Source organism: Eumetopias jubatus, unplaced genomic scaffold (genome assembly GCF_037043125.1).
Source record: "Eumetopias jubatus isolate StellerSeaLion01/CBP00866 unplaced genomic scaffold, mEumJub1_p1.0 scaffold_4, whole genome shotgun sequence".
Lineage (NCBI taxonomy): Eukaryota > Metazoa > Chordata > Mammalia > Carnivora > Otariidae > Eumetopias > Eumetopias jubatus.
The window spans coordinates 171,155,844-171,178,712 of NW_028274810.1; the positions used below are offsets into that span (position 1 = coordinate 171,155,844).

Here is a 22,869-nt window from a genome sequence, read left to right on the forward strand (position 1 = left end):
TTTAGCTCAAATTCCTTACATTTGTTTCTCAAAAAGTAAATCAATAAGAACACCATTTAATATGTGCATAGCATATTGGAGTATTTTAAAAATTTAGAGAGCAAGTAGTAGTTTATCTATTAAAATAAATCAGAATCAAACACATTTGAGTGATAACAGCTAACATATGGTGTACATAACTGTGCTAAATGATTTGCATAAAACAGTTCAATTACTATTTTTATGTAATACTTTTTCCAGATGCATATATATGTATATACACACATACACAAACAGATATACATATCCATTATACACATTCTTGCAGATATATGCTACAATTCCAACATCATTATTTCTGTTTCATTAATAAAAAGCCAAGGTTTTAAGGGGTTAGATTATGCGTTCAGTCACACAGCTAGTAAACAGAATACTTAGGATTTGAACTCAGAGCTCATGTGCTCAACCACTATCCAAAACTGCCTGTCCTGCTGTTATAGTTCCAAAACCACCATTTCCAGAATTGCTATTCTAATCTATTTGCATACTCTTGCGGTACAAGCATAATTAGCACATTATAATATGTTTTTCACAATAACACTTTTGGTCATTGTAATGAGGCAATGGGCCTACAACCATTAATGGGACATATCCTGTCATCCAGAGGCAGCATTTGCTTAGCACTGTCATTCTACATCCTATCATTATTGTCCCATGTGACCCATACCATTCCCTGTAACAAACACTGATTCAAAAATCAAGCTCTGAAATTATGCAACTTGCACTTTAATTTCATTAGCATCAAGAAGACACCAATGTTAGGGGAAGTCAAAAAATACACCAACAGTAGATTTACTTAAGATAAAGAACCCTGTAGATAAAATGTGATATAAACTGGTCATAAGGTACTTAATGGGATCTATCTTGAAACTAATGCATTTTCTCTAAATAAAACTCAAACAAGTATGTTTTCTACAAGGAGCACTAAAAGTCTCTTTTCCCAAAAGATTTGTTTCCTAATCTATATATATGTGACAAAATAGCTATTTTCCCTAGTAACTATGATCTGCCCTTTCTTTAGAAAATCATATTATTTAAAACAAAAATTTTTTAAAGACCATCAGCAAAATATGCAGGTACAAGGAAAATACTACAGTGAAATAAACACATAAAATACCTTCAAAAGGAGAGGGTACTTGCAAATTCTTTGTATTGGTGTTACTAAATATCCTTCCAGGGGAACATCTGTGTTCTTCCGTCCTCCAAGTAGCATGCAGTTCTGCAGTGGAGATAAAAATAATTAATTACAATTTTTTAAACCTGAAGCCATGAAATTTTCTTCTATCATAAAATCTTCTGCTAAAAACTTGTGAAAGCCTGTCTCTATAGAGTTTCTTTCTCTGAGATGAGCCCTTGCAATCACAAATACCATTTACAGAAGACAAGGAGAAATATTTTTCCATTTTGTATTAGTTATAGAAACCAAAATGTGTTTTGAATATATATCTTGAAAATTAATTATTATATATTCTCCTGACTATGAAGTCTGAGGAAAAAGAAATAGGATAGAGACGGAGGAATGGATAGATGAGTGGGTAGATGGATGGATGGATGGACAGACAGATGAATGGACTGATGGATGAATAAATAATAGACACAAAGATACACAGATCAATCCTACTTATAAAGGGAGTTGTGTTGTAGTTGAATTGTGGTGTTGTGCTGTGGGGTAAAGAGCAGGCCTAGAGATAACTGGGTTCTATATGTGCTTTGCCACTGACTAGTGATGTAACTTGGGTTGATTTCAGAATGCTAGTTTTCCTGCCTGTAAAACTGTCAAACTGTCATGTTTCAACCAAGTGATTGCTAAGTCACTTTTAGCTATAATACCTCACCGATGAAACTGGCCAGCCAATCTCAGAGAAGGAGGTCAGATACGATCTCCAGAGAGGCAAGATGAATGGAGAAATCTCAAAATCAGCACAGTAAGATGAAATAGAAGAGAAAATCAACTCTGATTTAAAAAAAAAAAAAAGAAGCCTATAACCTCTGAAGCATCTGGTCTTTATTTTATAGTTTGACCATCAATAAAAGAAAGATTTGAAACTTGTGCCAAATCCTGCTTCTGCAATGTCTATCAGAGTGATTGGCAAAAAGACAGCAGTCAATAAATACATAGTAAAGGGAGAAAAGGGCCCCTCAAATATCATACCGATGATTTATCAACCTTTAGACCACCATTTTAAGACTACTGTCCTATATTCATTGAGAAGAGAGACCAAGTGCTGAGCAGGAAAAGATGAAAAGGAAAGACTGAGGGTAGCAGAACCGCCCCACTGTCCTGAGCAACTTGGCTTTAGCAGCAATTTGTGTATTCAAGTCAGCAAAACTAACACCATGACTTTAACTTCACCCAGACACTTTAGAAGATGGGGCAGCAAAGTGTTCTGATTCAAGCATGCTCTTTGAGGGCCTCATCCCCTATTGCAATCAGTTTATCAAAATATTCTTTCCAACTTTGCATGGTATTGTCCCCAGAGGAACCATATGAAACACATCTATGTACATCTCACTATATTTCCAGTGATGTTTCAGTATCCCTACACAAGTTAGCACCCCTTACAAATGCGGCCACCCCCTTTATCTAGCTCTGGGTTGAAGCACCCTACGAAATTCATGACAGCTTAACACACTGTTAATTCCTTGTCTAATAGTATGGTACAGATTATGAACTGTCTTCATAATAGCAGAGGTTGGTTGCCACTTTAGACTGTCTTATGAAAGCCAGCTCTCTCCTGATGTGTACATAAAGAATGTCTTCTCTCTGAGTTCCCAGAGATTTCCCTGATGCTGACAACTTATTGAGGTGGCAGCACATCCAAGTACTCCAAATAATACCACCACCAAATCTGTAAACTCTTACCTGTTTTCCCAAGGGTGATTGTTATTATCCCCATTTTATGGAGATGGAAAATGATACCAGCAATATAATGAATTTCCTAAAGTCATTCGAATAATTAGTGGTCACTGAGTGCCAGGGCAGGAATTATAAAAGCCAGGTTTCCTATCAGACTGTGCTGTAGGATCATCTAAAAACCAGCACTCCTCTGAGACTACTGGCAGGGCTTGACACAATTCAGTCAATAAACTAGACCAAGGCAAACAGTCAACTCTGCTGAGAACTAAATGGATTCACTAAGACAACAAAGTTCTAACACTTTATATAAAGGACCCTAAAATTTTAGTGGCATAGGAGCCTCTTTTGGCTGTGGGAGAGAAAAGGGATCAGTAAATCCTCTTCCCAAAACACAACTATAATACTCAGCAAATTGTCAAAAATATCAATTTCAGGGCTCTGGAAATCGACTAAAGTCAAACAAAAAATTGAGATGTGTTTATTCATGAAAAGCTGTTGAATTTTCAGGTAAGAATGGTGGGAGTCTATGGCATTTTCACCTGAGCTTCTCCCACCTTCCCCCTGCCTCCCCCTGCCCCCACCTTCCCCAGCTCACCCTGAACAGTGGCTCTACTGCAGTGGCCCCATGACAGGGGCCCTGAAAACCTGCTTCCAGATGGGGCTGCAGAGAATAAAAATCTCACACCTGGGGGTGTTGTCAATAAAATTAGCACACTCCAAAACAAAAATGTAGAATGCCCACATTCTGTTAGCCTGAGATTGCAGCCTTCCTTGGAGCAGGTGTCAGACTGTGCACATGCAGAAAACACCCAAGGGGAGGGGGAATCCCCAGGGAAAGAAAAATCCAGATCTGACTTGAAAACTGCCTGCCCTCTGAATGTCTCCCCCACCCCCCAAACTCACACATAGATCCACAGATAAGACGATTAACAATGTCTGATCACCTCTGACAAATCACCAACTGAACTAAGTTAAACAGTCACTGGAGTGACCCCTAAAAAGAAAGGCTAAATTATAAAACAAAAACCTGAGTAGAGATAACAGCTGCACATACAAGAGTCACAGGTCCTCAAATCAAGCCCAGGAAAGTTACTAAACACAAAACAAAACAAACAAAAAACAATAACCAACTTCAGGAAATAGACTTGATAAATTAAGATGAATATTGTTCTTAGAGCAATCACCCCCCCAAAAAACCTAAAAAATATAGGTAAAAAAAAAAAATCAACACAGGAAGTAAAATAGCACACTAAGGAAGGTAAAGGAGGAACAGAGGAACAACAACAACAAAAGAAAAAACACATACAGAAAAAACGATAAAATGGTACATGTCAATACAACAATATCAATAATTACATTAAAGATCAATGAATGGAACACTTCAATCAAAAGGCAGAGATTGTCAGGCTGGATAAAAAAGCAAGATCCGGATGATGTACTATACATTGGCTAATTGAAATTAAATAAAATAACATTTTTTAAAAAGGCAAGATACGACTATATACTGTCTTCCAGGGGCATGTTTTAGATTGAAAGACATAAATAGTTTATAAGTAAAATAATGGAAAAAGATATAACATACAAACAGTACAAGAAGTGTCATGGCTATAATAATATGAGGCAAAATAGACTTTAAGAAAAGAAATATCCCTAGGGACAAAGAAAAACATTTTATGATCAATAGAAATATAAATAGAAGCACTTTCAATGAATACATATTTAACAACAGAGCCCCAAAACACTTAAAAACAAAAACTGACATGAGTGAAAGGCAAGACAGACAATTTAACAATTATACCTATAGATTTCAATATCCTACCCTCAGTAACTGACAGAACACCTAGAGGAAAGGAGAAAGAAGACAGAAACAGCACTATGAACAAAAATGACCTAACATTTATAGAACACTCCGCCCAACACCAGCAGAATATGCATAGTTTTTAAGCACACATGGGACATACAGAGGAGGAAAAAAAAAAAAAAAAAACTCCAGGACAGACCATATGCTAAGCCATAAAAACGCCTTAAAATGATTTAAATATGTTCTCTGACCAGAATGGAATTAAATTTAAAAAATCAACTACAGAAAGAAATTTGGAAAATTCCAATATTGGGAAATAAAATAACAGAATGTTAAAACTGATGATTCTAAGATTTTACCCTACCTGCAAGCTCAAAAGTTAACCTGCCAGAGATTTATGGGTGCTGGAAGAACACATGAAACTCCTAGGCCAGAGCTACAGGACTTTTTTTTCCTTATAGCAATAGCAGTAGCCAGAGTATCACTATTTTGGGGCCAGTTTCCCACGGCTCAGTTCCCACATCACAAGACAAGGAAGACCAGGTGGCCCATGCACATGGACACCAGGAGAGGAGACCTGAAGCGAAGAAACATGTATCTTCCATGAGGGCAGCAGGAGTGACTGCCCGCCCCTTAGGAGGAAGAGAATATCTCTACCTTCTGAGGCTGTTCGTGGTATAAACATCCTTTAAAAGATCAGCCAGAACAAAGGCAGTCAGTTCCTCTGCTCGGAAAATGTGCAGGGACACAAGTCCCATGCAGAACTGCCTTCCAAGACAAACTCTAAATAAAGAATAGACTAAAGATATTACAAAGGAAACTAGACATTCTCAAAAACTGAATGAAAATGAAAACACATGTCAAATTTTATGGAATAAAACTAACGCAGTGTGTAGGGCAAAATTCATAGCTTTAAACACCTATATTGAAAAAGGCAAAAAGGTCACAATAAAAACTCTTAACAAACTATGAATATAGTAGGACTTCTTCAAGCAGAAAAGGACATCTGCGAATAAATCTACAGCTAACATCACACTTAATGATGAAAAACTGATTCCCCCCTAAGATCAGAAACAAGGCAGGCATGTCTGTTCTTATCACTTCCATTCGACATTGTACTGGTTCTAACCAGTGCAAAAGCCCAGGTTAAAAAAAAAAAAAAAAAAGACATCTATATTGAAAAGGAAGTAATAAAACTGTCTTTACTCTCGGATGACACGATCCCATATGTAAAATATCATAAAGAATCTACAAAAAAAACCTACTAGACCAATACATGAATTTAAACACAGGATACAAAAATATACAATAAACAAAAATAAGTAAAAGTCAAATGTTTATATGGTAGCAATGAACAATCCAAAAAAATGAAATTAAGATCATTCCAATCACAAGAACATCAAAAAGAGTAAAACACTTGGTAATAAACTTAACAAGGTATAAGACCCAAATACAGACTTCTTAAATATAACAAAAACATGTTCATATGGAAAAAATTTAATAAATCGGACTATTTTCAAATATAACATTTTTAAATGAACAAACCACACTGGGTGGAAATATTCACAAATTATATGTCAGATACAGAAGCTGTCTCCAAAATAAAGAACACCTATAGCTCAATGTAAGACAAACATCTCAATTTAAAAATGGACAAAAGATTTGAATAAGCATTTCACCAACAGGACATATGGAATGGCTAATAAGAACCTAGAAAGCATGCCTGATATCATTGGTCATGAGAGAAATGCAAATAAAAATAACCTTGAAATAAACTACACATCCACTATCATAGCTATACTTGGAACTGTGTTTGCAAAGGTAAAAAGAAACTGCAATCATCATACATTGCTGGTGTATATGGCAGTCACCTTGGCAGTTTCTTAAACATAAACTTACTATGACCTAGCAGTTCCACTCTTAGCATCTACCCAAGAGAATGAAAATTATTCACACAAAAACTTGTACGTGAATGTTCATAGCAGCATTGTTTATAAAATAGCTCAAAATGGACATTTCCTGACTTTTCTAATAAATATCTCTCTCTGAAATGATCTTCAAGGTCCATCATTAATCATGCTTGCTTGCTCACCCAATGTTCATACACTGGCAAATGGATAAACAAAATATGGTATATCCATACAATGGAATACTATTCAGCAATAAAAATCAATGGCATATGGATATATGCTACAATGAGGATGAACCTCAAAACATTTTACTCAGTAAATGAATCCAGGCAAAAAAGAGTACATTGAAGGATTCCATTTATATGAACTATCCAGAAAAGGCAAACTATGGAGATTGAAAGTAAATCAAATGATTGCCTAGAGTTCATGGTGGTTGTAGAGATGGGTGGTGAGCAAGCATGAGGGACTTTTTGGGGTGCTGGAAATCTCTATAACTGGATAATGGGGATGGTTGCTCCACTCCACAATTTGCTAGATATTATTGAATTGTACACTTACGATGTGGTCCTCACTGGCAGTTGTCCAAATTACTACCAAAATATGCATTTATTTGTGCTATCCTGGAGAAATTAAATATATATTCTTGTTCTATCTGTGAAAAGTGAATAAGGAATGTATGTAGAAGAAAGGTCAATCTTTAAATTTCTTTTCTACAATACTCAGGATCTGTTTCCTTCCTGTGACCGCCCCATAGGGAGCTGAGGGATATAAAAGTGATGATGAACTCTGGCATAAACGTCTTCTCGCACTAGGAATCTGTGGTTCTCACAAACAATTCATAGTCGACCAGGAGAGGGCATTATCAGTGTTTTCCCATGCACAAGCTTCTGCCAACTCTCCCTTCTTACGTTTATCAAAGGACTCTAGTCTCCTAGCCTGGACACATTTAGAGCATTGCCCCACGAGTAGTTTTTACACCACACTGATGCTAGTCATTGGCTCCTTAGTGAGCCTATCAACAAATCACAGCATATGGTAACACTTAAACATATACTTACCAAAAGAAATGTGCGGATTGTTCTTATTTTGTTAAGTTCAAAAAGCAATTTTTGTGCCTTCTCATGGTTACTACAATATTCATCATAGATACGAAACTTGTCTTTCTGTGAATTCGAATAAGGATAAGTTAGAGTCATATTAGTAGCCATTTGGAAAGATTAACCTGCATGATGTTTGTGGACAAGCTTTATGTGTCCAAAGTGTTTACTATATTTACTATATTTTGGGAGCTCTACAGTTTATTTATCAATTTTCTCTGATCCATGAAGAATTGCCTAGGAAAAAACGATAGCTTATATTAACTAGAGTCCAATATGATGTATGCAATAATAAGTAAATGAACCAAACAGTAGCAAATTACAGAGAAGAAAGTACTTAGCTTTCCTGAGAGGATTCAGATACAGCTTTAAAAAAAAAAAAAAGTAATATCTGAGCAAGGTCCAGAGAGATGAATCAATCCATCATTCCCAGGCAGGGAGAGGGAAAGAAGCATTTTAGGAAGAGGGAAAAGCATGTGCCAGATCATACAGGAATAGAGAGACCTAGTACCCTGTAGTTTGTATGCACCAATCTAGACAGTTGTGTTTACAAGGGACATGGACAAACAGGAAAATATCAAGCAAAAAGTGACTAAGATAATGAGGGACTTTGGAGACACTACACATGAGAGGTCATTTCAAACAGAGATATTTGTTAGTATAATAAAGTAAGGAAGTGGTAGCTACTTTCTGTCATATTGTAGCTGGTAGCTGTCATATTGTAACAGGCTTACAACTCTATGTAGCTCCAAAACACAAAACTAAGACCCCTGGGTAGAAATTGCCAGGGCAATCAATGATGGGCAATGGTAGGCAGATTCAGGATTAACATAAAGATTCTCTAATGCTTAGAGCTGTCACTAAAAGTGATCAAGTGAGGAACAAAATAAACAACCCTTATATTTGCCACAGAAGAGGTACTTTCAAAAAGGGAGTAATTTCACCATCATGATCTCTAAGTATCCTTCCATCATCAGATTTTCTCTCAGTGGCTAGGATTAGTATCTATCAAAGTGGTACCAATAAGAGGAAGACACAGAAAATGTATCGATCAAATACTGGAACAGAAGTGTGTCCTCTGAAATTTCCAAGACATGCATTTGGAAAGCAACACTGAGTGCTATTTTATATAGCCAGTAGAAAATATACTGAATTACTTACTTCAAGAGATGGTATGACCCAGAATGAAACACACTTCAGAAATAGTTTAGCTAAATTCATGGATGACAGATTCATAGTGTGTTACTGAGGAAATGGATGTCAGGGTGCAAGATTCCCATGTGCGGCCCTGGACTAAGAAAGCAAATGTTCCAGCTGGCAGAAGATTTGAATTCTTTCATGAAAAGGAACAGTCTGGATTAAGTGGACACAAACATGCGTGGTTTCCAGTCATGCTCAAAGAAAGCAAGGCTTGATCTCCCTATGCCAAGGAGCTTTTCTCCATTTAATATTAATTAACTTTATGAAATATTTCCTGATTATAAAAAGAACATATGCAGCGTCTGCTCACTACATATAGAAATACAGACCTAGAAACTACATATTGTTACCTTTCTAAAGGCTAAACAGAAATGAAAATAAACAAAAATTGATTTCTAATACTCTTATGCATTTTTAAATAAAAGATTAGTTATACAGCATTTTGGTAAAAATGCCATTCAGGTGGGTATTCTGAAAATTAGCATCAGTGGAATGGTATAAATAGCAGCACTTTTTTTTTTTTTTTTTTGGTATGAATGCCCTTTAGTTCTGAAAACAATTTTCATTTTACAGGTGACTTTTTACTTTATAAATCAATTGCACAAATAATTTCAATTATCATGTCCAAAGAGACGGAAATGATCACACGAGCGTGACGTGTAATAAACAACTGAGGACTGGCTGGTTTTTCTTCTGCACCACTCAGTACAACCTTCTGAGAAACCATCCTTGAGAAACAGTGAGACTCAGGCATCTGTGTACCTAGAGTGACGCGGCTGATTCACCTGCAGGCTTGTCACCAGTCGATTAACAAGGGAACATTCTGACTCACAAAAGGCTCATCACGCCATTATAAGAGTAAGGATTTTCTGCCTCAAAAGGGAAATGCTCTATGTTTGAGAGAAACATAAAAATCCATTCATTATGAACAGCCTGAATATTCATTAGAATTCAAAGCTACAGAGGATGCGAAGAACTAACTCGTTGGGAAAAAGAAAAGGCTGTTTATTCTTCACTGAATAAAATGGATGATGTGAGAGGCCCTCACCCCTTTTCTGGCTCTCAGTGGAAGGTTTCATTGGCCTTAAAAGACCCCAAACTTTTGGTGTTACATTTTACTTCTAATGTTGAATTCTCACATTCTACTGTGCCAAAAGTTAAATCTTAAAATCGGGGGTGGGGGTGGGGAAAAGCTTTTAAAATAAACAGAAATTGATCCTACAAAGTGAAGAAAGCAGGTTCCCACTTCTTGTTGAGCATTAGGTTCTGGATGTAGGCACTCTTCCACGACTTTTAAAAATTCCTTATGTACAGCGAGGATATCTTCAATGTTTGAGAACAGCATCTGCAAATAAATGTAAGTAAGTTCAATAGTGAAGCAGGTTTAAAAAAAAAAAAAAAAAAAAAACTCCATGAGAGTACAGCATTCTGTCTCCAAGCTGGAAACTTTGGGGCATAGCTATCCTTCCCACCCGCCCGGAGGGCAGAGCTCCAATTTTGTCTGGACATCCTTTCCTCTCCCACACAACTCTGGGAACCAGAAACCTATTCCTGGCTCTCAGGAAAAGCCTGAGTGACTAAATCCAAGCATGACAGTCCCCACCCCATTAGTGAGAATGGGTGGCAGATAACCTAGTGCGGGCGGATTTGCTGGCAGGCTTTGGGGAGCAAGGGCTTCTTTGCTCTCTCTGGAAGGGCATCCTGGAATGGACAGCCCTGTTCCCCTCTGGAAAGGGGCTATGTCTGAAGTGACAGCTGGGACAGCTACAGGGTCATTTTGCAGCGTCAAGAGGAGCTAGACGAGGGGCAAAATGGATAACCTGGATGGCAAAGTGAAGAGCTAGACAGAACCTGGCAAACTTATTGATCTCCCTGAGTCACAGGTCCTGAACCATCTCTTCTGTCTGGAGTCCCCAAATGAGAGCCAAAGTATCTTCAAGTCATTTGAATAAGAAGTGTCTTTTGCTTGCAACCTAAAGCACACAAACTAAAATGCTCCCATGGTAAGGAGAATTTGAAAGTTAGTATTTAATTTATGAAAAAATAGTCAGAATGGCCTATAAAAATCCTTGGGAATTTTTTTTAGTAAAATAAAACGGCAAATCAGCACCAAAAATAAGTATCAATGATAATTTATACAGCTTAAATGAACAATGATGGTAGTGCAATTAATTTTCATTTACCTCTTCCCCCTTTACAAAACTCTTCATCATTTTCCTTTCCTGCAGCCTAAAAGGAAAGGCTTATACTTCGTTTCTGAGTTGAAGATATTATGCAGACGTTTTCTGCACCATGGAACCATCCAAATCGTTTGTTCTTTGGTGATCAGAGACTGGTAGTCAAATTTGTCCATATCTTGCCTTCCTAAGCCACTTCTGGCAATGCTCTCACACAGGCTCTGCCCCCAGCCCCCACAGACGCTGAGATTCTCGGTCGTGGGTTTGTTTTTCTTCCTCTTTTCAAACTGTCCTAAGGCCTTGGCAAAAAATTGCTCCATGTCTTCTACACCATCCTCATCACCCTGTTTCTTTTCCCAAACCCTCGTTTCCCTTTTTCTCAGGGTCGCCCACTCAAGTGACTGGTGCAGAACTTATCCTGGAACAGAGGAGAAGCTGAAGAGCCTTAGAGTAACATCCCACAGATGAAATTTTAGCTAAAGGGGAATGTGCGCTTGGGTTGAGGGCCAACTGCGCCTCCTCACCTTCACTGTTTCTTCTGTTACATTTTTGTCAATTTTTGATGCGGCACACTGGTTCATTCGGTGTAAGAATGCCTGCGTGAAACAAAAAAAAAGATATTGTGAAGGCAACATAGGTTAATAAAATAACAGGGTGTTGATCAGAACTAAATTTTTTATAGGAAATCAGAGTTAAAAATCCAATAACTACTGAGAATAATAGTTTTGTGGTAAAGGGTAAAACCCGGGTTCACTGTGGCTCCTCCCTGGGAATTAAATCCTTCAGAGTTTTGGGGCAGGACCAAAAGTGATCATATATATATGAACTAAATTTATCCACCATGATTTCAACGTTCTGTGGTAAACACTTAAGAGTCAAATGTTTCCTAAACTTCTAAATCTAATGAAAAATGGGATTTCTGATTAAAAAAAAGGGGGGGGCAGAAATTCGAGAGAGATTGAGGGAAGGAGGTAGGGAGGAAGAGATAGAAAGAGAAGGGAAGACAGAGAGAGAGAGAGAGAGTGACTCTTCAAGAAGGAATGAAAGGATTTCCCTTCCCTTCCTATCTACCCCTCCCAAATTTTAGAAAGCCAGATTTTGTATTTCTGGGATCAGGTCAGGGCTCCCCATAGCCCTACGGTAGGCAAGTAAGTTCCTTAGTATTTCAAAGATCTGGATTCTTCTTAATAAGTCATTAACCTTGGACCCATGACCAAATAAGCTATTATTTTTGCAAAGGAAAAGAAGAGTAGAAAGAGCTATTTATATTGGGTCTTAAAAGAGAAAGTTCGGAAGGAAAAGGAGAAGTGACTTTCCATCCAGCAAATCTGGCTTGTGTCTTCAAGACATTGTTCATTAACCACCTAGTGACCAGGTGAAATCATTGTTTCCCTTGTCTGTCTTAAGAACATCAGGCACTACCAACCAAGTTACGGTATGACTACACAGCCCACCAATCCCCAGGGCGCACAGAGTCTCCAGGGAATCTCTCGATACTACATCAAACAAATGAAGATTAAAGTAAAAATCCCATTTTTTTTAAAGATTTTATTTATTTATTTGAGAGAGAGAATGAGATAGAGAGAGAGCATGAGAGGGGAGAGGGTCAGAGGGAGAAGCAGACTCCCCGCCGAGCAGGGAGCCCGATGCGGGACCCGATCCCGGGACTCCAGGATCATGACCTGAGCCGAAAGCAGTCGCTAAACCAACTGAGCCACCCAGGCGCCCAAAATCCTATTTTTGACATGCTACATTTACAAAGATTTAGGAGATTAAGAAAACCCAGTATTCATAAAGTTCCAAAGTTATCACCTTCAAGAACATTGCTAGTAAGAGTATAAAATGGCACAGAGGCATCTGGGTGAGTCAGTCAGTTAGGTGTCCAACTCTTACTTTCAGCTCAGGTCATGATCTCTGGGTTGTGAGATGGAGCTCCATGCTGAGTGTGAAGCCTGCTTAAGATTCCCTCTCTCCCTCTGCCTCTGCCCCTCCCCCCTCTCTAAAAAAAAAGAGGGAGGTATAAAATGGCACAACATTTCTGGGAACAACTTGACAGTATATCTCAAATTTTTAAATGGGCATACCCTTTAACCCAGAAATTCTTCTTCCAGGAATTTATCCTAAGAAAACTTTCAGGCAAGGGGTTACAGTAATATTGATTACAAAAGCGGAAACAGTGGAAACAACCTAAATGCCCATTAATAAGGGAATCAATTTTATTATGGTACATGCAAATTACAACATACTATGCAGAACTATAATCATAAATGGAATGTAATAAAAATTGTATAGAAATATATATAAACAGATGTCTATAAAATATTGTTTGGTGAACAAATTTACTAAGCAGCTTTCTTGATAGGTACACACATATATGTACACACATATACATATTACATACAAGTATGTATACATAAATATACTTGTGTAATGGCAGAGTGTGCATTCATACTATGAAAAAATATATAGCATATATCAAAATGCAGCAATGTGACCTTAGTACACTTTCTTATGCTCAGAATTTTTGGCTGTGAGCATACTATAACTTTGGTAAAAGGAAAAACAAAACTATTTAAAAGAAAACAAATGAGCCATAGGATCTCATTCCTAGCATTAGCTTCAGCCCCATCTCTATTCCCGATTCAGTCAGTTCATGTTTCAGTCTATAACTACAAAGCCACATCAGTACTAATAGCCTCAACAGAATGAAATAAGTCAGCTGAATTAAATAAGTTGACTAAGAAAGTATTGGATGTCACCTAATTTTTTTATTGGAGACATGTGACATGATTTTTGAACTATTATCTAAAGGAGGTATAATTGCCAATGGAAAGAGATTTTGAATTTTCTGACTTTGCCCGTTTTAATTAGTATCAGTCTAAATTTTAATTTTAGATTTGGTTTTATTGACTATTTTCCATATACTCATACTAAAAATGCTCCATTAGTTCTTTCCATTTAGTCTTAAAATAACATGGTGGTGTAGTCACCTAGTTTACATGTCGTGTTGACCACATAATAAACAGGTTAACCTCTCGTGCAAGCAAAGCTCAAAGTTCACCTCTACATTTATAAACCTTTTCTTCATGAACTGAACTCAGTCACATTCTGAAGCTCATAAATTAAGGTTAGGAGGCAGTACAAATGAATCAAAATATGAGTTAGAAGGGAACATACAAACTAAGAAAGTAAACTGTATCTTCATCTGACTCTTTATCTTCCTATCCTTCGTGACAACATGGAACTTTTTGTTTAACTGTATATGAAAGAAAACCTGGAACTTGTTAGCATTTCTGATCAAGCATTTATCTTCCTAAGAGCTTCATTTTATACACAGTTCAGGCAGATTTCAGATAGTTTGCCTAGAGCACAAAAGTCACAGAAACTGACATTTTTGACAAAACATGTAAGTCTTCCTTCCTTAAGATAAAGAAAAATAATGTGTTTTCAGAATCCTCTTCAAACAACCAGCATCTACAAAGTCCCTTCAGACTTTGTAATTGGAGCATTTAATTTTTCTCCGACCAGTCAAAGAAGCATTAATACCCTAAATACAAAAATGCATGAGGGATTTCATACGCTGTTCTTTTTTTAAGATTTTATTTATTTATTTCACAGAGAGAGAGAGAGAAAAAGCAGGGGAGCAGGAGATGGAGAAGCAGGCTCCCCACTGAGCACGGAGCCCGATGTGGGGCTCGATCCCAGGACCCTGGGACCCTGACCTGAGCCGAAGGCAGTCGCTTAACCGACTGAGCCACCCAGGTGCCCTTCATATGCTGTTTTATCTCTGCTTTCATTCATTCCCTTTGGTCCAGAATTTCATCAGAATTAGATCATTTCACTTTGATAAAAATACACTGAAAATAAGTACAGGAAAAAGCTTGTAATGTCAGTGGTTCTTAAGCTTTTTATTGTGTACAAGACTTGGAGAGTTTCTTCTAAATGCAGATTCCTCTGTCCCCAGAAGGTCTGATTCAGCAGACTGGTTAAGGACCCAGAAATCTGCATTTTGGGTAAGTTCCCTAAATGATTCTGATGTACTTGGTCCAGAGACCACATGTGATGAACATTCCTTTGAGTTTATTCTTCCAGAGACTAAAGAAACAGACTGTGAGGAAACAAGTAAGTCTCAATAGAGAAAATGGGTTCAGTTACTTCTTCTTGACTTTCAAACCCTATGTCCACTCCCTCTATGCACAATACCCTCTGGCTCTGTCTGCCACTTGGTATTCCTGATATCCCACCAGAGGACCCTCTCTCCAACTATGAAAATCAAATCTGGGCTGCATAAACGGGGCATAATAATCTCTGAATGCTAGGGAGATGCAGAGACCTGTGAGCTAAGACAGACTAAGTTGCATTTGGAGGAGGTGAGGCTCCCAGGTGCCCCTCCTTGTACCTTCCAGCTTGCAGGTGCGTTAGCATGAACTCAGTTTGCCAGCATTCCCCTAACAATGATTATGCAACACACTCCTAGATGTCACTCTAGGCAGGGGCTTTTTTTTTCCTACACAGAGAACAGAACTTTCCATCTTCTCTTCAATTTCCTCCATATTGTTTTTTTCCTACTGTGTAAGACAGGATAATAAAATGCCATACATTAATTAAAGTTTAAGAAAGCTAAAAATGTCACAAATGTGCTACCAAGAAAGTAAAAGAAGTAAGAAAACTCATGAAGATGTAAGAGGGAGAGGACAGCAATTCCTTTCCTCCATGTCTGTCCATCTGGGCCACTGCTTGCTCAAATGGTAAGGCAAAGTCCACGATGAATTTTATTCCCAGAATGCACCAGTTTATTTTATCATTTTGATGTACTAATTTATCTCCTTCAACTCATATTTGTCCTCCCCACTCTTTTCATCAGTCAGGCATGCACAGTAGATGACTCTCAAAAGTCACACAGATATATTCATTGCTATAACATTTTCAGATAGTTGTGGATATTCTTCTTTAATACAACACCAAACCTCAGTAAGTGGTAGTTTCTTAAAGGTTAGTCGTGATTTTAATCTGAAGCCAACCATATCGGTGAACTTTCCATACTCTGTTGCATTAAAACCAATTGATCTATCTTGCAATTTGAAGGGATCTATTATCTATGCTTGATGCTGTAAATTTTTTTAGCAATGATTCACTGGGAGTTAAACATATCTTCAAAATAGTAACACATTTTGTTATTTAATATCAAAGAAAACCCACGTCACATTAGTTAATATTAGTATCCAACTCATTAGAAAAGTCTTTAAGGAAAACATCGAGCTCATAAACATAAATTTTCCAAAACTCTAAATTCTCTTGCAAACTTGAATTTATCATCATCAACAAATACTATCAGTTCTTTTCCTTGAAGTGACAGGCTTACTTCATTCTTTTTTTGAAAAAACTATCTGCCGAATACCCAAATGCCCTGAAACTGAAACCATAGTTTATCTCACAAGTTGTTATTTCAAGTAAATATAATATTCCATAGCAACTCAATCACAAATCCTATCCCTGGAGGCAACCATAATATTTGAGTATGCAGGAAGAAATACTTAGGTATACTTCCCATTTCATCACACAGAATATGAAAAAAGCATGTGCTCAAGAGTCACGTCTTAAGAAATTTAATAATTTTTAGAGTTTTAAGTGAAACTGGCATCCCCCTGTGACTCCCCCATGATTGAGGACCGGGAACTATATAGTGGCTCCTACTACAGTTTGGTGCTACTGCTCTGATTCACACGAAAATATCAGCAGTTTTACACATTACTGATTTTCCCCTACCAGTGTAAGCATCAACATAGTGGGGGGGAAAAAAGCAAATAAAGCCTTAGTATTACCATTAAAATAGTTTTGACCTTACATATTCTCCAAAAGGATTTTATAAAACCCCAAAGACCAAAGCATATGTTGACAGCCACTGTTTTAGGCATATAAAATATATCAATAAACAAAATAGTCAAGAATTTCTGCTTATATTCTAGCAGGGGGAGACAGACAATATGCAATAAACATAATAAACATATTTGGCATATTAGAAACTAGGTGCTGGGGCGCCTGGGGGGCTCAGTCGTTAAGTGTCTGCCTTCGGCTCAGGTCATGATCCCAGGGTCCTGGGATCGAGCCCCGCATCGGGCTCCCTGCTCAGCGGGAAGCCTGCTTCTCCCTCTCCCTCTCCCACTCCCCCTGCTTGTGTTCCCTCTCTCACTGTGTCTCTCTCTGTCAAGTAAATAAATAAATAAAATCTTTTAAAAAAAAATCTAGGTGCTAAAACTGAGCAATGAATTTACTATAGTAATAAAAACATACCTACACACATTTGAAAAAACATGTAAGAATTATTAAATTTTACCAAACATTTAAGGAACAAATTATACTAAGTCTCTACAATCTCTTTCAGAAGACAGGAGTAGAAGAAACATTTCCTAACTTGTTCTATGAGGCCAACATCACCCTAATACCAAAACCAAAGACTTCACAAGAAAACTAAAGACCAATATACCTTATAAACATAGATGTAGAAGTTCTAAGCAAAATATTAACAAATAAAAGCCAAAAATGTATAAAAACAATTGTCTACCACAACCAAGGGGAATTTATTGCAGGTAGGCAAAGCTAGTTCAACATTCTAAAATCAATTAATGAAATCCATCACATTACCAGTCTAAAAAGAAAAATCATATGATCTGATCAACAGATGCAGAAAAAAAGCATTTGACAAATCCAACACCTACTTGTGACAAATTCTCAGTAAACTAAGAATACAGGGGAATGTCCTCAACATTATAAAAAAAAGAAATCTTAAAAAAAAAAAGCCTACAGCTAAAATCATATATATTGGTGAGAAACTAGAAGCTTTCCCCCTACAATCAGGCAAGGCAAGAATGTCTCCTGTCACCACTCCTTTTCAGCATTGTCCTGTATTTCCTAGCTAATACAATAAGACAAAAAGAGAGATAAAAGGTATATAGGTTGTGCCCTTTATTTCCTAGCTAATACAATAAGACAAAAAGAGAGATAAAAGGTATATAGGTTGTAAAGGAAAAATAAAACTGTCTTGGTTCACAAATGATATGATTGTCTATGTGGAAAATCCAAAAGAATTGACAAAAAACCTCCTGGAACTTAGAAGCTATTATAGCAAGGTTGCAGGATACAAGGTTAATATACAAAAGTGACTCACTTTCCTCTGTATCAGCAATGAACAAACAGAACTTAAAATTAAAAACACAATACCACTTACATCTGCACCTCCAAAAATGAAATACTTAGGTATAAATCTAACAAAATATGTACAACAGTAGGAGAACCCCAAAACTTGGATAAAAAATACCAAAAAAAGATTAAATAAATGTAGAGTGATAGTCCACATTCATGGATAGGAAGACTCAATAAGGTCAAGATGCTAGTTCTTCCTAACCTGATCTGTAGATTTAACACAACTCTAATCAAAATTCCAGCAAGTTCTTTTGTGGATATCAACAAAATGATCATAAGTTTATATGGAGAATAAAAGACTCAGAATAGCCAAAACAATATTAAAGAATAAGAACAAACTCAGAGGACTGACATTACCTGACTTCAAGGCTTATTACAAAGCCACATTAATCAAAACAGTGTGGATTTGGTTAAAGAACAGACAAATAGATAAATGAAATACAACAGAGAGCCCAGAAACAGACTCACACAAATATAGTCAACTAAGCTTTGACAAAGGAGCAAAGGCAGAAGGATGGAGAAAGGATAGTCTTCCTAACAAATGGTGCTGGAACAACTGAACAGCCACATGTGAAAAAACAAAACAAACAAACAAAAAGGAATCTAGACACAAACCTTACATCCTTCAGAAAAATTAGGTCAAAATGGATCAGACCCAAATGTAAAACGCAAAAGTATGAAGCTCCTAGAATTAACAGGAGAAAATTTTTAGGTGACACTGAGAATGGTGATGACTTTTTTAGATATAACACCAAAGGCATGATCCATGAAAAAAAAATAATTGATAAGCCAGACATCATTAAAATTAAAAACTTCTCCATGACAAGAGAATGAGAAGACAAGCCACAAACTGGGAGAAAGTATTTCCCTAAGAAATATATGACATATATGATAAAGAACTATTGTCCAAAATGTACAAAGTACTAGTAAAACTCAACAATAAGAAAGTCAACAACGAAATTTAAAAATGGGCAGAACTGAACAGACACCTCACCAAAGAAGATATACTGATGGCAAATAAGCATATGAAAAGATGCTCAAATCTTATGTCATTAGGCAATTGCAAATTAAAACAACAATGAGATACTACACACCTATCAGAAAGGACAAAATCCAAAATACTTGAGAGTGCCAAAGGCAAGGATGTGGAATAATCAGGCACTCTCATTCATTGCTGGTGGGAATGCAAAATGATACAGCCATTTAGGAAAACAGTCTGGCATATTCTTACCATAAATACTCTTACCATGCAATTCAGTGATTGTGTTCCTTAGAAGTTACCTAAATGAGTTGAAAATTTATTCATAACAAAACCTGCACCTAGATGTTCATAGCAGCTGTATTCATAATTGACAAAAGCTGAAAGCAAACAAGATGTCCTTCAGTAAGTGAATGGATAAATACATCCAGACAATGGAATATTATTCAACCTAAAAAGGAAATGAGCATGATCCAGCCCCTCCCTCCTCTCATATTCTGTCTCATACTAGCTTCCCCATTCTGGACCACTGCCCAACCACAACCACCTTCCTGTGCCTCCCCAACAAGACACGCCTACTTCCACCTTGGCACCTTTTCACAACCTGCTTCCTCTGCCTAAACCCTCTCCATCTGGCTGCCTCCTGCTGTCACTCAGTTCTAAGCTTCAGGTCTCTCATGGCCATCCAGTCTAAGTGTTCCCTTTCCCAACCCCCAGCCTGCCCTACCTACCCCATTACTCTACTTTATTTACCCTATGGCACTACCTGCTCCTCCATGTCCCATTTTATGTATTTGTTTGTTTACTAGTCCCCCACATTGGTGCCAGAGCTCTATGAAGGCAGAGTCTATGTGTTTTGTTCACTCGGGTTTCCCCAGTATCTCCAACAATGCCTGGCACTTGGCAAGCGCTCTGTAAACTTTGGTGGTATAAGTAAAGAATTTTTTCTTCACTAGATGGTTTTTGTTTCTAAAGCCCACCAGACTGTGTAGTATTAATTCCCCTAGTGTATTATCTTCCCAAATATTCATCAGCAACTTGGAATATAAGAATATCATACAAACTTTTTTCTTTTTCATCACCATATACCAGGGTTTCTCAACATTAACATTCTTGATATTTGTGCCAGAAAAATGTTGGTTGTGGGGTCTGTCCTGTACATGTAGGATGTTTAAGAGTTTCATGGCCTAAACCGACTAGATGCTAACAGGAACTACCAGCCCCAACTGCAACAACCCAAAATGTCTCTCCACATTGCCACAAGCCCACTCTGCACCCCCACAGTGCTGCAGTTGAGCACCCCTGGCATATACAATCCCAAAATACCTATAGCAGTGTTAAGGAAATTCACCAATTTGAGGCTAAAAGCTTCTCATTATCAACTTCTCTGGGCTACGTTATAAAAATAAGGAATTTTTTGTCTTCCTGAGCTTTAGCAATGTCCCATATTTCTCCATGTATCTTCTTATTTCAATAATTTTGTTAAGACTATGAGTAAAAAGTCCAACACATTTTTATTAAAATTATAATTAGGGAGAATTTATGTTTAAATTTTTTTTCAAACTAGGTAGATTTTTAAAGCTCCCTTTGTCATGTATTTTCCACTCAACAATGAACAACAATTATAAAATACTTCTAGTTTGCATGTCTGCTCTCCACCAGACTGTATAACCCTACAGAAAATGTATGGGCAGCATGTTTTCATCTTTGAAACAGACACTAGTTTGTCCCTAGACTGCCACGACAACATTCCATCCATACAAAACTCCAAAACTTGATAGAATAATAAATCATTTGTCAGTAGTTCAGTAGCACTGAAGACTCACCCTCTTGGGCATCTATCACTCTACAAACCATCAAAGGAAAATATATGCCACCCTGGGTTACTCAGATAGATGCCTAAAGAGATCACAGTGATACCAAACATTATGTCAATATCCCCAGCAAAAACCCTTGGAATGTTGGTGTTTTTTCATGATTCAGAACCAAAAAGACTTATTATGTCATATTTGTTAAGAGCCTGTTAATATCTGCTCAATTTCCCACCAAAAGATGTTTTAGTTTTTCTCAGAACAACTATTAATTCAAAATTAACATCATCAACCTCTAGGTGAAGATAATTTTTCACCATACATCCGTATTTTTTAAACTTCCTTGGCTGAAACTTCCCCAGGACTTGAGGATAATTAAAACATTATTTAGTGTCTTCTGTTTGACCTCAATATGCTAAAAGGCAGCATGACAGAACTGTGCTCTTCATGACTTCTTGGGAAAGAATTCATACTGGATCAGCATGTGATCAGTACCCTAACTACACGGAAGGCACAGGATTTTAAAGATAGTTAATAGGTCGCTGGAAAGTCACTAGTGAAAATGGACAGAAAATGAAGGAGAAACCAGAACCATGCTCGATGGAATCATCAATGCATAAAATGATGATTTTTATGATGCACAAATTAAAAGGAAAGTAAAAATCAGAAAACTTATTAAGATGATTTCAATAACATACTATAATAAAAGCAAACTTTTCTGGTGTGTTGTCAATTTTTAAAGCTTTTGTTATTTTGTTACGTTTTTATTTCTCTCGTGTGTGTTTTTGCGATTTCGATTCCCACCATCTCATCCTCGATGCTTAGCCCATAAAAATAGATTTATAGTAGCCATCTTTCTTGGATATTTAACTTCCATTGACTTGAGGCAATGAGTTAAATCTAAAGCAGAGATCAAACGCAGTAGAGGTATTTTTTAACATAGCACATTGTTTCAACTGATACCGTTTAAGGAAATAAGAACAGTGACATAAAAATCAATAATTACAGTCCCTCTTCAAACACTAGGAGAAAAGATCAACCCAGGTTCCACATTCCTGAGTGGTAGCAATAGGCTGGAACAAAAGCAACCACATATTCCCTTCACTTGCTACAGTCATCACTATTCCTTGTTACCCCATCCCAAAACTAAACGTTAATTGTTGTTTATTCTCACACTGATTGCCAAGGCCCGTTGGGTTTTTATAAATCTTTAATACTGATCATTCCAGAGCTCTACGTTTTATTTGATTTTATTTTCAAAGTTTATTTATCTTTAGTAATCTCTACACCCAACGTGGGGCTCGAACTCACCACCCTGAGATCAAGTCGCATGCTCTCCTGACTGAGCCAGCCAGGCACCCCCAGAGTTCTCAGTTTTAAAACGGCATTTGGGCTTAAAGTATTGGAGTGAAAAAGTCCCCAGATGAGAAGAGAAAAAGCCTGAATGAAAAACACTAAGAAAATTGGTGTCTATTCACTTAACATCTGGTTTCCCAAGGGATTCACAATTACATGAGATGTTAATTCTAATGTAATACAATTAGTTTTCTCGAAGACTGAAAAAACTCTATGTCCTTTATTTTAAACTATTAAATATTTTTTTAATAAAGTGACTTTTTGGCAATAAATTTTTTTCTTGGCTTATATATTCCAAGTATCATTTGATTCATGATGATCTTGTGTTCCTTGTATTGTTTTGGGTGATTGATGTCTCTTTCCAGAATGGTCAGTGATACAAAAAACTTTAGGAAAAAACCAACTAAATAAGTAAGATTAAGAAGCGCCCAGTGTTTATAGT

The 22,869-nt window shown here is 37.1% G+C and overlaps 1 protein-coding gene across 1 annotated transcript in view; it reads right to left on the reverse strand.

Annotated features, from left to right (window-relative positions):
- PREX2 (phosphatidylinositol-3,4,5-trisphosphate dependent Rac exchange factor 2) overlaps positions 1-22,869 on the reverse strand; it is a 294,568-nt gene that overhangs the window by 217,673 nt on the left and 54,026 nt on the right. Inside the window, exons 2-5 of the mRNA XM_028111247.2 lie at positions 11,606-11,677; positions 10,127-10,249; positions 7,666-7,770; positions 1,157-1,258 (exon numbers count right to left, since the gene is read on the reverse strand). Coding sequence (XP_027967048.1) covers positions 1,157-1,258; positions 7,666-7,770; positions 10,127-10,249; positions 11,606-11,677 — 402 coding nt within the window. The remainder of the gene's footprint in view (positions 1-1,156; positions 1,259-7,665; positions 7,771-10,126; positions 10,250-11,605; positions 11,678-22,869) is intronic.